This window comes from Drosophila hydei, unplaced genomic scaffold (genome assembly GCF_003285905.1).
Source record: "Drosophila hydei strain 15085-1641.00,03,60 unplaced genomic scaffold, DhydRS2 tig00000063-arrow-pilon, whole genome shotgun sequence".
NCBI classification, from domain to species: domain Eukaryota; kingdom Metazoa; phylum Arthropoda; class Insecta; order Diptera; family Drosophilidae; genus Drosophila; species Drosophila hydei.
In genome coordinates this window covers 3642628-3658496 of record NW_022045657.1, presented here as the reverse complement: position 1 = coordinate 3658496, position 15869 = coordinate 3642628, and the positions used below count along the sequence as shown (strand labels likewise).

The following is a 15869-nucleotide window of genomic DNA, read 5'->3' as shown; positions in this document are numbered from 1 at the left end:
CGGCTTTCTCGATTATAATGACAGTTTTATGGGCTTGTGCATTGCCCAGTCGCAAGTCTCCGAAACGCGAGTCAAGGTCAGGCCAGACACTCTGTTCTAATAATTTATAAAACTCAACGAGCGTAAAGTTCAAAGTTCGTGCTCAAGGTTGAGCTGCATGTCGGGCAGCAGTAAATAGAATAGACTGTAACTGTGAGTGTGACGGTGACTGTGGCTGTGTGCAGTAGGTCAATGCAGAGGTCAGTGACTCGACTCCGTGACCTTAAGGTTGCAGTGCAGAAAATTCCGTCTAAATATAGAGAAATACACATTAAGTTTTCCTATATATAGATTATCACATCAATATTTATACATGTATACATATATAAAAATTTGCTTATCAGAAGAAAAAATATATTTTTCAATAAATTAAAACAAATAATTATTGCTCGAATTCAGCGATGAGTCATCGAACCCATATCAACCTTTATATGTTACTTGTTTATGATTCCCAAACAAAAATCAGCAAAAATTTAAATTTGTAATTGGAGTTTTCTGCCTCGCAGAAAGCAAACTTTACAAAAATTCGCCTAACTGGGCACATTCTGGAACAATGCTCATGGCGCATGTTCAGCTCATGACGCGGGGCGCAAGACTATGGCAAAAATGATCATATATACAAATATATATACATATGCTTATACATATACATACATGTATTAGCATATCCGATTCCCAATCACGTTCAAGGTAAATGCTGACCACTGTCAGCAGTGCGGTTTCATATTCAACCGAAAATATTTGCCAAAAAAAAAAAAAAAAATTAAACAATAATTTTGCTCTTAAGCAATTATTATACACTGCGCAAAAAGTTGATATTCATTATTTATATTTTTCCATGTGTCTTCTATCATTATGTAGTAGATTAATTAATTAAGTAGAATCTCTTCAATTGATTTTAGTTTTAGGACGTTCAACAGCGCATTTCGCAGTCGCTTATCACCGCCTTGTTCTTTATACGACCAATAAAAAAACACTTTTTAAGTGTTCCTTATTAAACGTTGATTTTTTTTGTCAATTTACTGACAAGTTAAGACCCCAATAACAACAATGGCATTTGAGAGTGGCCGACTTATCTGGGCTCCTGTCTGGTGGGGGTCTGTCTATCTAAGTTAAGCGACGGCGCTCTGATAAGACTTATCAGTTATTAATTTTGCATTTGCTGATAGTCTTTAAATATTCCATCAACTTGACCTAAATGCGCAATTCGAGTTTTCAGCATGGCTATAAGCTAATATACGCAAAATATATGTATGTATTTACATACATACAGGTATATATACAAATAGCTGCGAAATACATGCTTTATATACTTTCACTTTCAAGCAGCGCATGCGTTGTCCCTCTTGGTAGCCTTGCTCTTTCTCTGGAATAAAGGACACGTTCTAGTCGTTTGCGGCGTATTTTTTCGCAGATTTTTGTGCTACTTTATGGGGCGCTTATTTATGACCTCTCCAAAAAAAAGGTTAACAGCTCCCAAAGGCTTTCCGATGGAGAAAACCAAAAGTCTGCTTAATGCGCACTTAACATATCCACTTCCATTTGTATTTCACTCTGTTAATGCATTTGCGTTTGCATTTGCAATTTGCGAGTGGGGAAATGGCTTATTTAATTGCACTATGTTTGCTCAAGGTCGTTATTAAGTGTTATTCATTACGGTGATGGCCACGGCATGTTCGCCATGTAAACAACACTAAAGGAAAACAAACCAATCACCCACCCACCCGTAAATGCGCCACGACGCTGTTAACTTTTAACAGTGCGCTGTTAGCAGACAGCATCATTCAGCTGCCAGCCAATATGTCTTTTACGCCATAATACATACAGGCTGACGCGCTGTTCCCACTCGCTCTCCCTCACAGTCGCTCTCTGGCACTTGTTTACGTATTGCACGTGCACACAGTGTTTCTTTTTCTTTCTCGCATGTTCAGTCTGCGCTGGCATTTTTAGACAAACGGACGTCTGTTTGTGTATGTTCTTACTATTGAATTTAATGTGTATGTGTGTGTGAGTGCGTGCATATATATATGAGCGTCTCAATAATTCGCATTAATTTACACAAATTTGATTACGGTTGCGGTTGTGGGTGAGAGGCGCTGCTTGGCTGCAACTTAACCTCAATTGAACTTACGCTCGATTGCGCAAACATTTTAACAGCTTTGCTGTGCGTCTCCAAAATGTAATCAATAAACGTAATTACGCGCTCGCAACTTAAAATTGTCTTTTATGTTAGTTATTTATCATATTCTTGTACACATTATTTTCGTTTTGATGATAAAAATAGAACTACGGCAGCCGCAGTAGCCGCTTTTCTTGTCTCTTTTCAACGTTGCTTTTGTTGATATTCATGCAGAGCGCGAGCAGATGTGCATGAAAATATAAACTATCAGCTTTTTAGGGAGAGTTTATCAGTTTATAATATGTCTTTATTAAAGCTCGCCTAAGTGGCAATTGCGCTTAGGTCAATACAGCAGCTTGAAATTGGTTATATTAGAAATTTCAAACAAGCACAGCTAATAGAAATGTTAAAATACAGTGAAATCGATCGATCAATCTTATTTATATATTTTAAAATTACTAATTCTTTATTTACCATTATTCGATATCTTTATTCGACGCCAACTCAAGCAACGTGGTTGGTTGTTCGTTCAATCAAGCTTTTACTATATGTATGCACGCATATAAATACAGCGGGGCTGTCAGTCAGGTGACCAAAATGTCACAAGCAATATCGCGTCACTTGCTAGCCGTCTACGGTTGTGTGTGAGGCTTTTCAACTGTACGCGGTATAGAACAAACCCAGAACAAGAGCGCAACAGCTGCTGCAGCCGCAACAATGCAAAACAAAAGCTACTCGCGCATTGACACGATGGCCTTTGGGGGTGGGTTGAACTTTTTCAAGTGCATGTTGCGCAGTCGCTGGCCGCTGACGTTGTCTCTGTTAAATCGCTTAACAGCAAATGCAAATGTTTGCATTAACTGTTATAGTAGCTGTTAAGCGAATGTAATTATATTAACAACTAGCTCAAATAAAGCAATAACTAAAGACACTCACACGTATAGACGTGTGCTCGCATTTATATAAATAATATTAATACGACAAAAAATGTATATATATAAACTAAACACGCGTCGACGTCGCCATCGTTTGCAGCTTTGACTTAATTTGAGTGCGTTCAACTTAACGACGTTTTCCCAAGCGTGATAGAGAGGCAAAGAGTAAAAAGCACAAAAGCTTTTTGACAAGTGCAAGTGCAAGCTAGAAGAACAACAACGACAACTGATGAGTGCTTTTCATTTACAGTGCCAGGATTATGTGACTTACAAAAGAGAAAGATAAAGAGAGTGAGAGAGAAGGTGGAAAGAGAGTGACAGTGCAAATATAGAAAGCATAAGTAAATAAGCATATTTGACAAACGCATAAGGTGCAATTGACAACTATAAAATTTTTTTTACACTGCGCCATAAAAGTGTAACAACGGCAACGAAATGCACGGCATCTCCCATCTCTATCGGCAGCATGCTGTGGAGAAGCAAATCAGCGTTGGCAGTGTCAACGGCGCAAATGGCGCCAGCAGCAGCAGCGCCGACAGTTGGTCCAATCAGAACAGCTCCAGAAACTCGTACGAGCCATCCACCTCTCTGCAGGAACGCACACTGTACTGCACGCAATCCTCCTCGAATAGTTCCAGCAGCAATTCGAATAACTCTAACAATTCGGCGCTAGGCGGCGTCACAGGCAGCGCCTATTCCCAGTGGCAGACGGAGCGCCACTCACAGCCACAAGCCGTACCTGATGCCCACAAGTCGCTGGCTAATCATCATCATCAGCACAGCAACTACAACAACTCGCCGCTACATCAGGCCAACGGCGGTGGTCAGAGCGGTCAGCGCAGCTCCTACGACAGCTGCTACACCAGCGGATCCGGCATCAGCGGCAGCTTGAAGCGTACACCCTCCTCCAAGCGCAGTTTCTTCGAAAGATCTCATAGTCCGGCTATATATGGCGTAAGCAACGATCAATCAATTTATCAACATTGCTATTGACCCTGTTTCGCACTGCAGCACACGATATTGCTCACTTCTCATGAAATCAAATTTGTTCGTAATCTGTCAAGTCCATCTCTAGCAAAGTCACGATTCATCGTTAACTGATGACAGTTTAAGCTGCATTGCTTTTGTTTAAATTGGAAATTGAATAGATTAGGTAGAGATAGACTTTGGTAGCCTATTGAATATTAAATTCAAATATAAATAAAGTCAATTTCAATTAAAATTATATTCTAAGCATATTTTTACTAGTTATCGATTACAATTACATTTACTTTATCGATAAATCTTTCCGGACGATTAATTTTATTAGAATCGATTTGATGCTAAAATAGATCTAAAGAAACAAGGGCTGCAGTCACTGAAGCAGGGTTCCATTGCAATTGAAGGTCGAGGCAATGTGCCCCATTTAAACGCACGTATTATTTGCAGAGCATGCGTCGGGGCGCACCTGAGTTTGGTTCACCACCTGCTGGGCAGCCATCGGGCGGCTACTTTCCACACGATCTCGATGACATTTACGAGAGCGGAGCGGATCATCAGTATTTCACGCACACGGGCGCCAGCGGGCAGCAGCGCAGCTCGGAGCGACCCACTGCCATATCGATATTTCACAGGGTGAACGCGGCAGCTAGCTCGATGGATGACTACAGTGCCGGCGGATCGCGTCAGTCTGTCTACAGCATGGACAGCGGCACGCTGAACGTGTCTGTGGGGCGGCAACGCTTCGACAACTCATCCTTTGCCAAGAGCCTCAGCATTGACGAACAGGAGTCCGGCCACAAGGAAGTGCACCACAAGCATAAGCACCATCAGCATCATCATCACAACCATCACTCCATACAGGAGATGCTCAAGACTCTGGGCAAGAAGATGCACGTGTGGCCGCGCAAGAATCATGATGCCCAAAGTGTTTGCACCTCCCCACAAAACGATCCGCAGGAGAACTTTCGCACACGCTCAAAGAGTCTCGACGTTAACACGCTCTCGAGAGCCAATCGCATTTTGGAGGATTGCGGCGAGACCTATAAGATCTATGAACGCATAGTCAACGAAGGTAACATTGGTTCTCTCTGGGTACTTGCTGTCTAGCTAGAGTTAGTCTTAATTTACGTTCTCTTCTAAAGCTCTCTTCTTTATATTTATATCTAACTATTGAATTTATTCTCTTTATTAGGTGCTCACATGCGTCGCGCGTCGGCGGATTTGGAGAAACGACGCGCTTCGGTGGGTGCAGCCGGTCGCAGCTATCGCGGCGATGGCACTCTAGATCCTCACCATGCAGCCATACTCTTCAGAGACTCAAGAGGTGTAAGTAATCCTCTAATTTAACAAAAGAAAGTTACTAAATAATTGAAGTTTTGGGTAATTCAATAGTTTTTACCCTTAGAGATTGTTCATATGTATCTTACCTTAAGAGACTGTAAAATACCACTATTTTGAAAGCAAAGAGAACTTAGATTTTAAAAATCCCTTAAGATACGCTAACAGTGTTTCCCTAATTCGTGGCATATTTTCATTTACATTTATTATTTGGTATTTATTATTTTTGGCAATACCATTTTTATATAAATTCCTTTCAGAATTTCTTGTTTCAGTCTAACCACAATATTAGTTTGACATTGACAAATAGCTTAATGCCGCATTCAATTGTGCGCTATTCCCATTTCCCTTTTCATTCGCTAGCATAATTTCCCTGTTAGGTCAGCTGCGACTTTAGTACTAAAGCTTTTTTTAAATAAGCTTAACTTTGTTGAATTTTTGTTGCTGCCCTAGAGTATGCAATGCTTATTATTAGATTTTCTGTTAACATTTCTGCTTAGCAGCTGTTAATGTAAGCGGTCTGTAGATTTAAAATTTATTGCTTTTTTTGCGAATAGCATTTGTTATGGTTTTTCCTGATAATAATAGCATTGAGTGGCTAAAAACAATTAGTCATAATTTTATTTTACTTTTTTTCTTATCAACTTGAGTGGGCGCTACTCTAGTTAACGGGCATTGTCATTAACCTTACCATTATCGCCGATCACTATGTTCTATATTGTTGTTGACGTAACCACAAGGTCAACGTAATTGGCTTAAATATTCTTACAACGAATGCCTTGTTTACAAATTTTTCACACTCCGCAACGTGGTCATTAAGGCGGAACTGGTTTTGTTGTTGTTATTATTGCGCTATGTATTGACAAGTACGATACTTTACGCTGCTAGCACGAATTTTTGCTAAAGTCCTCTCTTTATGCTTGTTCCTGACGTCAGCTGCGGAGAAAGCCCAACACAACTGCTGGTAAAATGTATGTGTGCGCGTGTGGGTGAGCGTGTGTGTGGTTGTGGGTTTATGTCTTTGCTAATTATGATTAATTATCGCGCGTATTTCACATAATTCATATGCGATTGCTTTATGCGTAGTCCAACTGAATTTCAATCTGAATTTGAAATGTAATTCTCTCTCGCTCTCTGTGTCTACAATCTATAGCAACGTTTACTTTGTTTATCGGCCTGAAGTATATTTACAAAAGAAGCTTTTCACTGCGGCCTTCTTTTCTTAATATACTTCTCTCACCCTCTCTCTCTCTCTTTCTTTCTGTAATGGCTCTGTTAGCACTCGCCCACTGCTTATCCTATACGTGGGCGAACACTTAGCACTTGGGCTCTCTTTAAAGTGCACGCTCTCTATTTGTGTGTGTTTTTTTTAAAGAAGAAGAAGAAGCTTCAAGAATGCGAACGAGCGAATGCCATGCGTTTTTTTGGTTTATTTTATTTTCGTTGATACACTTGCATATGCAGAGTACATGATTATCGCAGTGTAATTTGTTATTGCTGCATTGCAGTTCGGTTCATTTAATAACATTTAATTTTAGATTTAAGCACACGCTGCTGTCGCTATCAATCTGTTGGTGAGGGAACTAATAACTAGGGCTGACTATATAAATATTGATAAATATTCAGCGGAATAATGGAGACGTTGGGTTTAGAGTGTTTGAACTTCGATACGCCATAGATTGGCCTCTCTTTGCGTTGTTTGTACGTGTGTATGTGTTTGCTTAAGCTTTAGCACTCACACACAAACACACATAGACCCGCACACACATGTGACGATCATATGGCAGCAACGCTGAACAATCTGTTAACCAGTTTACGTTTACATTTGGGAGCGCGCAGACGTGCCCGGAACCGAGAATAGCAAACACAAAAGGCAACGCTCGCTTGCAAATTTTCCAATATATACGCATTGTTTCCTTTACACGCGAGCGCGTTTTATCAGTGCATGCGTGAGTGTGCGTGTGTGTGTTTGTGTGTATAGTGAATTTATTGAAGTCCGCGTGTATTTGTATATTTGCACATGTATCGTCGTCGCTATTCCGCCTTTGAGTCGAGCACACCTCGCGTTGGTGTGCTGCCCTCAGCGACAGTGTCAGTGGCAGCGGCGGGTCTACCACAGCAGACAGCTTCCAAATTACTACACAACAGCAATAATGGGAAATTGAGCGTCCGCTTTGACCCAAATCTGCCCGATAATGACAGCGACAACAACAATAACAGCAGCAGCAGCAAAGAGAGAAACTACGAGAACATAGGCGGCAGCTATGACAGTTTACACGCGAAGGTTGCCCGCAAGGCGCGCTCTCTCAGCAATTCGCCGCTGTACAGAAAGAGGCGCTACAGCCATCTACCGACACTGTTGTCCAGTAACGGAACCACGGCCGGCGCAAACTATCAGCTGCTGAATAGCGCAAATCTCACAGATTTTACGGATGGTCAACGCCAATCGCAGCACGTAAGCAGACGCGATGACAACATCGGCTCCAGCAGCAGCAGCAGTACCAGCACAAACAACAACGCTAACAAGACAAAAGTCAAACAAAAAGATAGCAAAAAACTGGCAGCAACTCTGTCGGCTGCTATGCCGGCAGTGCTGATGCGTCGCAAGGCAACAATGAACAGCAATAAGAACCAGCAACAACAGCAGCAACAACAACCGCAGCAACAACAACAGCAACAACAACAACCGCTTCATCCGCCGCCGCAACAGCAACAGCACCGTAATAACAATAGCAACAATATTGCAAATGGCTTGTTGCCCGGCAAGCGTCTGTCTGCAGGTCATTCACCGGTAGGTGGCCACAACGAACTGGCTGCAACTGGACTGCAGCAATCACTTGTCTATCAGCGCCGCAGTGGCAGCCACAGCACCCACAATTCGCCGCGGCATTCATCACCCGCGCCGGTGCATCAGTGTCTGCTCTTGCGGCGACGCAGCGACTACAGCATTGAACAAATCGAGCAATGGAAGCGACAGCAACAACAACTGCAGACAGGGCGAAAAATTAGCGTAAGTGACGAGAGAGCAAGAGTGAGGGTGGGATATATAGACTTGGTTGACAGCTAAGCTTTCGAGCATTTGGTTTTTCCCCATATTTACAACAATTTTAGGCATTTGTTTTAAATCTTTCATTCACTTTATTTCGCCTAACAGCTTTTGCTGCGCTCAGTGTCAATCTGATTGCCTTGACGCGTCCGTCGCATTTGGTCATTTTTAGCAGCTGAGAGCTGGTTTAGCGTAGAGCGAGAGCACGTCATAAGCTCTCTCTTCCTCTATCGCTGTTTCGCTCACTCTATAATTGTTTACAGAGATTGCAAACTGTTTGCTTATGGCACTTACGATTGCTACATGTTCCACAAATGCACATTTCAATGCTAATTTCAAATGAAACTTTTCATCTATATACATATGTTCCACACAAACGCATGTAATGCGCAAGAGAGACAGAAAGAGAGTGAAAGAGAGTAATTTATGAGTATTAAATTGAAGTTTGCATTCTTTTATCTGCGATTGCGTCGGCTGTTTTATGATTACGCGATTACGTCTTGGAGAATTGCTCATGCTTATTCATATAAAGATACAGACACACATGCACATACAAATACACACGCATATGTAAATACACTTTAAAAATAATAGGCCAATTGATAGTGTGACAGTCATTGTGTGACCCGAATATAAAACACTATTTAGTCGGCCTGCAAAGTGTACCTTGAAAATGATAATGGATGCTGCTTGAATAGTGTCAACTAATCATATTTGTTAGTTCACTTAGCGCACGAGTTCCATTTGAGTAATTTATCCGACCATTTTTATCTGATTTTGTGATTATACGGCGTATAAGCAGTCAAACCTAAGACATACGCTGGAATAGCAAATACGTTTACATATGCATGTGTAATACGTAAATAAACTTGTGTGATTTCCCCTACTTATATGTAGTGTAAACGTTACGTTATCTTTACGTTAAAATAATGTACATTTTCGTCAAACGTAACAGACAAGAATCGTTACGTAAGACTGAAATGTCAGTGCAGTTTTACATATTGATGTTAAGCTCTTACGTTACATCATCTGTTATTGCTGTTAATATTAAGCATAATAATGTTATATTAAGTAACAGAGGTTTACATATATTACGTCATATCGAATAGACTATCGTATTAGCTCTTATAACATTAACATTATTAAAGTTGCTAATGAAACGCTTGTAAATTTATTCAATTATTAAAGAAATTTGCCTTTCTTCTTTGCAGTTACCGCGTGCCGATCCCTTCTTGGACAAAGTAAATCTATCGGATTTCGGTAAGTAAACGATAAAACGAATTCCCCGTTGGGGATGCACGAGGAAAATTGTTAAACAAAATCATATATCGATCAAATAAATTAGCAGCTACACTTGGCAGCTGGTCAAGAGGCTGAGCCTCAATATTTTTATTTATCTGTCGGCACACGTCGCGCAATTTAACCACAAAGAACAGATGTATATATTATATATAAAAATACATATGTGTTATATTTATATAAATATATATTTATATATGTATATATATATGTATTTTTGATTTAATCAAAAACATATATCACAGGGATTAAAAGTACCCAAATTGCGTAGGCAGCAGAAACATTATAGAGTTATAAAGCTCTACAACGCGACGAACATGTTCATATATTAAATTATATGTATATGTTATACATTGACTAAATGTGTATTATAGTGAGTCCATTAGTAAGGCGTATCTAGTTGACGTAGATGCTGAACACACCTCCATGTTTTTGGTTTCATTTGCGCTAATTATAAGTTCCCAAGTACGTCCCGCAATGATCTATCTACAAATCTCTCTCATTCTCTCGCTCTTTTTCTCTTTCTTTGTCCGTTTGCATTTTCCCATTGAAATTTGTGCATTCGGATGCCAATTCGATGCATTTCATGAACATCATTAGCGTCATATTCGATATGATAGCTGGTAGGGATCTGCCGTTGTGGATTATAAAATTTGTTCCGCAATTTTCGGTTGTTTATTTAGAAATTAATCTTAAATAAATATACACAATATACATAAATATACAAAGCGTCTTCTTCTCTCTCTGGCGCTTAGATTTTATGCTTTAGCAAGGTAAATCCCTTCGTTAGATAGAAAGAATTGTATTTAGTATCCGCGTTGACTTTATTAAACCAGCTCAACTTAACTCGTCTTCTTTCTTAGTTAGTTAGGTTCATATTGTTCTTTATATACCCTACCCAATTTATAAATTTGTAAGTTCATTTTCTTATAAGAACGTCTAGTCCGATCTTATTGGAATCTCCACTTTTTGGGCAGTAAATGCACTCTAACGATACTCTATGCCTGGCAGAGTATTACAGATTCGGCGAAGCGTAAATTTCGAAAATTCTTTCTTGTTTTTGTGTTTTGTTTTGCGCGAAAAAGTTTTTCGCTTTTCCGACCAATGGGAAAAGCGAAATACACAAAAACAGCAACAGAGACTGTTGAATCAGTTTATGATAAAATCTCGAGACGTTTGGACGGGCGACAAATAAACAAGCAAAGCGCCGCGGTTCAACAAGAAAAATAGATATTACCCACAATTCTTTAAAACACAGAATCATAAAAGTATAAACGAAACGTTGAACTTAACTGAAACTAACGATCGGGCATACACAATGCACTGCAGTTGAAGGTCTAACGCCGTGGGTTAAGCAGCAGATTAGTCACTGTTGAAGAATTTTAGAAAAGAAAAGAAAACTACGAATACGAATACGAATACGAATAGAAATATTCGTCTGGCCGCGACGCCAGCTGAAGAACTGCCACAATTGAAATCGTTTTGCAATTGTTTAAAAAACAGCAACAACAACAACACTGAATTAATGAAAAAGAACGCGAAGCATTTTAATTAACTTGTGCGAAAACAACAAAAAAATAAACGATATAAAACAAATAGAAGAGAAATCAATCAGAATAGCAACAGCAAGAACAGCAACAACAACAAACGTTTAAATGATAATACCCAAAGAGATTTATAGCTACACACACACACACACACACACACATGCTAATGCACACACCACACCCACCCGTCTGGGAACAACCTTCACCTTTTTCCAATCTGCTTCTTCATTGTTTCAGTTTTTTTTTATCTCATTCAATAAATAATAAGAAAATTAAACAAAACTTGAAGTCTCCATAAAAATAAGAAGAAAAATCGAAACATATTTATATAGCCTGAGCTATATTTGAGATATATATCTTATTCTATATCGTTTATCTCGAGCAACCTTCGCTTTTTATTTAGACTTTGCTGCTTCTTCGTCTTTTGGCAGCTTTGTCAGCGCGGACGGCGTATAATTTGTTAAAAAACAACAACAACAACAACAAAGACAAAATGAGATATGCATAAACACAAAAAATGTGTAGGAGATTAAATTATGAAGCAGATGAGTTAAATTTATGAATGCTTCGCCAACAAATTGGAAAAGGGCGAAAAGTGAAAGGAAAATTAAAAAAGTTTAAGATTAGCAGTCTAGAGAGAAATTACTAATGAAATATCGAACTGTATAAATTGTTCTAAATCTTGAAAATTTGTTTTATTTCAATTAAAATAAAAAAATTTAAATATTTATAATTTCGTTTTGGATTCAAGTTAAAATTAAACAATTTTGAAGATAGTCCAAATATTTGACTACTTTACTTGATAAGAGAGAGAAATAAATATTCAAAACATTCCAAATTTTTGGTTTTCGTATTGAATAAGTATAATTGGAATAATTAGAATCATAATAAGAATTAGAATTAGAAAGAATATGCCTTGAATAAACAAAGAAATTGGGAAAGAAGTTATATTTTAAATATAAAAAAAGAGATATTGATGTTAAATAATATTTTAAAATTTAAAAATACTTTTGTCAAGCATCTTCAGTTTAAAAAACGCGTGCCAAGCCTGCTAATTTGACATTGATCCATTTGAGTGCTCAGAATGCGAGCATTTTCAATATTCCAAATAGTTTATCATCATCAGTTCAAAGTGAAAAGCATTTGCCATAAATCATAATATCGCATTCTCGGACATTTTCGGATTGTTTGTAGGGCAGACTCTCGCCCCCTAGGGACAGAGGGGCACAGGCAATGTTTGGGCGAGTTAATTAATTTCTTGGCACAAATATTTAACCAATGTTCTCAAATAGGGCGCTCAGACAATGCTCAAAAAAAAAATATATATATATATATATATATATTTGTGTATGCTTTATGCATTTATCAGTCGTTGACATATAAGCGTTCAGCTATATATGACAGACATTTATTTGATTAACACCCAGCGGAACGCCTCAATGTTTATTCGTTTACATAGAGCATGTCGCCCCTTTTGGGGGCTCCCCCACCGACGGCAATTGCGTGAAATGGTCGTAGACAATTATTTTGATTAAATGAATTTTGGGTCTGCAGAAATTGTAGGATCTATTCTAGCGCTTCGTCAATTCGCCACTCGCCACACGCTTTTATTGCAATGCTTAATTTATGTTAATTAAAATGTCTAAACGTAATTTATTGAAATGCAGAGGGAAAACAAATTTATAGCTAACTTACATATCTATATACCTTATAGTAGATATTATACCTATATATATATATATATATATATATATATATATATATATATATATATATATATATATATAAATACTATATCTGATCAGTTGTCGCTGTTGCTAAACTGTCGTGCAAATAGAACACGATTGAAAATAAATATTTAGTTTTTGGTGCATTTGTTTTACGTTTCCATAACAGTGAGAAGCGCTGGGAAGGGCGCGTCGCTGTTAAGCCGCTGTTAACGGCCAATTGAACATTCAATTAGCGTTGCTTAATCAAATCGATTCTGTGTGTGCGTGCGTGAGTGCTCCAGTCAATTGACAGTGTCTCCATTGAGCTGATGGTGCGTCGCTGTGGCTCATCTCAAGCCACCCGCTAGCCCCCGCAGCACAGCTCCTCGCATGTTACAGCTGCATTTCTATTCGAATCATGCGGGCCGCTTGGTGCTCGGCGGCAGCGGTCGACCCAGTGAGGTGCTCTACTATCCATTGGAGAGCATTAAGGAGTTCGAACAGATCTCCGATGGTTGGAAGCGTCTGCTCGCCCAGCTGCTCAACAAAGGTGCCCGAGTAGTTAAAAATAGAGATATAGTAAATCGAGTTAAAACTAAATGCAATCTAACATTATTTTGCCTTTATCTTTTGCAGAGGAGGACGATTCACAGATCTTTGTCAAGTTCTTTCGTTTTCACAAGAGCTACGATCTGATACCCACCTCCGCTAAGTTGGTTGTCTTTGACACTCAGCTGCTGGTGAAGAAGGCCTTCTATGCTCTGGTCTACAATGGTGTGCGTGCGGCCCCGCTCTGGGACTCGGAGAAGCAACAGTTTGTGGGCATGCTCACCATCACAGACTTCATAAAGATCTTGCAAATGTATTATAAGTCACCCAATGCGTCCATGGAGCAGCTGGAGGAGCACAAACTGGACACGTGGCGCAGTCAGTATTAATTTTGCATATCTCTCTAGGGACCATATATGCTAACGTTCTATCTGTTTGCGATTTGCAGGTGTGCTACATAACCAGGTAATGCCATTGGTCAGCATCGGCCCAGACGCTTCCCTCTACGATGCCATCAAAATTCTCATACACAGCCGCATTCATCGCCTGCCGGTGATAAATCCAGAGAATGGCAATGTTTTGTACATATTGACACATAAACGCATACTGAGGTTCCTGTTTTTATATGTGAGTAAAATCCATTAACTACTGCTAATACTGAACCAACAAAAATTAGAAATAGACCACAACAAATCGAACAGGTGCCAAATGAATTCATTTATATATCGAAACGAATTTACTTTCCAGTCAGAAATCTCGTTTGAGATCATGCAAAACTGGCAAACAAATACGCTTTAAACACCACTTTGAAATCATCCGACTGTACGATACTCTGTTCTATATAGATTACATAATGCAGATTAAACACCCTTTCATACATCTTTTATATTGCCCAGTTGTGTAAAGAGCAGGGACAATCTGATATAGCAAAAGTAGCTAGCCTTATGGATCTACTGATCTTACATATATGATATGTTATAAATGATATTCAAGTAACTCATATTATAATGTTGCTCCGTCTTTCGCAGATTAATGAATTACCAAAGCCCGCATATATGAAGAAGAGTTTGCGCGATCTGAAGATCGGCACTTACGACAATATTGAGACAGCCGACGAGAGCACAAGCATCATCACAGCGCTCAAGAAGTTCGTGGAACGACGTGTCTCGGCGCTGCCGCTGGTCGATTCTGAAGGACGACTCGTTGACATTTATGCCAAGTTTGATGTGATTGTAAGTGAACATTGGAGTTGGTCAAGCATTTAAGCATAGTAATTTAAAATAAACTTTTTCTTCAATAGAATCTCGCTGCCGAGAAGACCTACAACGATCTCGATGTCTCGCTGCGCAAGGCGAACGAGCATCGCAACGAGTGGTTCGAAGGCGTTCAAAAGTGCAATCTGGATGAGTCGCTCTATACGATCATGGAGCGCATTGTGCGCGCCGAGGTGCATCGCCTGGTCGTTGTCGATGATCAGCGCAAGGTGATTGGCATTATCTCGCTCTCGGATATATTGCTCTATCTGGTGCTGCGACCAAGCGGCGAAGGAGTCGGTGGCTCCGAGAGCTCACTACGTGCCTCTGATCCAGTGCTCTTGCGCAGAGCAGCTGAGGCGGAGTCGTTGTCGGAGTCGACAGCGGCACCGCCGCGTAGTCCATCGGCAGTCAGCTCTGGCAATCGCAGCCTTATCGAGGACATACCCGAGGAAGACGCGACGGCAGCGCCAACGCCGGCGCCCAAGAGCGATGCTGACAGTGATAATAAGTCCGCCAGTGAAGACAAAGCCAACAATAATAATCAACATGAGCTGGCGGCGGGGGCGTCGACAGCGACGTCAAACGGTGATAGCAATAACAGTCCAGCCGAAGTGTCCTTTGCCGATGAGGCGCATGAACAAGCCGACAATGATGGGGGAGGCGGCGAAGACGATGAGGAAGACGATGACAATGACGATGTACGACATCAGGATCAGGAAGTAGAGCGCAAAAAGGCAGCCGTTGCCGCAATCGCTGCGGCGGCGCGAGCGGACAATGGGGACGGAGACAACGGGCTGAGCAGCGCCGTTTCTGCTGCCTCGGCGCTCGGCCAGTCGTTGGCCACGCCCACGGCGCGCGAAATGGCGCTGGTTAGTGAATAAAGAATTAATTTAATAATTTAAAAACAAGCAAACCCAAAAAAAAATAAACACAAAGAGTGCAAGCGAGAAGGAAATAAACAATAAAAAATTCAGAGTGGAAAAATTTATATTTGAATATTATTAGATGTTAGGCGCAAAAGTTATTATATACGAGAGAAAATATGATTACA

The 15869-nt window shown here is 40.1% G+C and overlaps 1 protein-coding gene across 7 annotated transcripts in view; it reads left to right on the top strand.

Moving 5' to 3' along the window:
• LOC111593318 (5'-AMP-activated protein kinase subunit gamma-1) overlaps positions 1–15743 on the top strand; it is a 66846-nt gene extending 51103 nt beyond the window's left edge. For 3 of the 7 annotated variants that reach the window (XM_030222848.1, XM_030222846.1, XM_030222850.1), the window contains 6 exons: positions 5267–5400; positions 9670–9718; positions 13650–13940; positions 14011–14189; positions 14591–14794; positions 14863–15699. In XM_030222848.1, coding sequence (XP_030078708.1) covers positions 5267–5400; positions 9670–9718; positions 13650–13940; positions 14011–14189; positions 14591–14794; positions 14863–15699 — 1694 coding nt within the window. Of the gene's footprint in view, positions 1–3343; positions 4048–4521; positions 5147–5266; positions 5401–7216; positions 8423–9669; positions 9719–13187; positions 13564–13649; positions 13941–14010; positions 14190–14590; positions 14795–14862 lie in introns of those variants that run through there. The other 4 variants (XM_030222849.1, XM_030222847.1, XM_023306023.2 and 1 more) reach the window with 4 other exon arrangements.
• Positions 15744–15869: the final 126 nt, after the last annotated feature.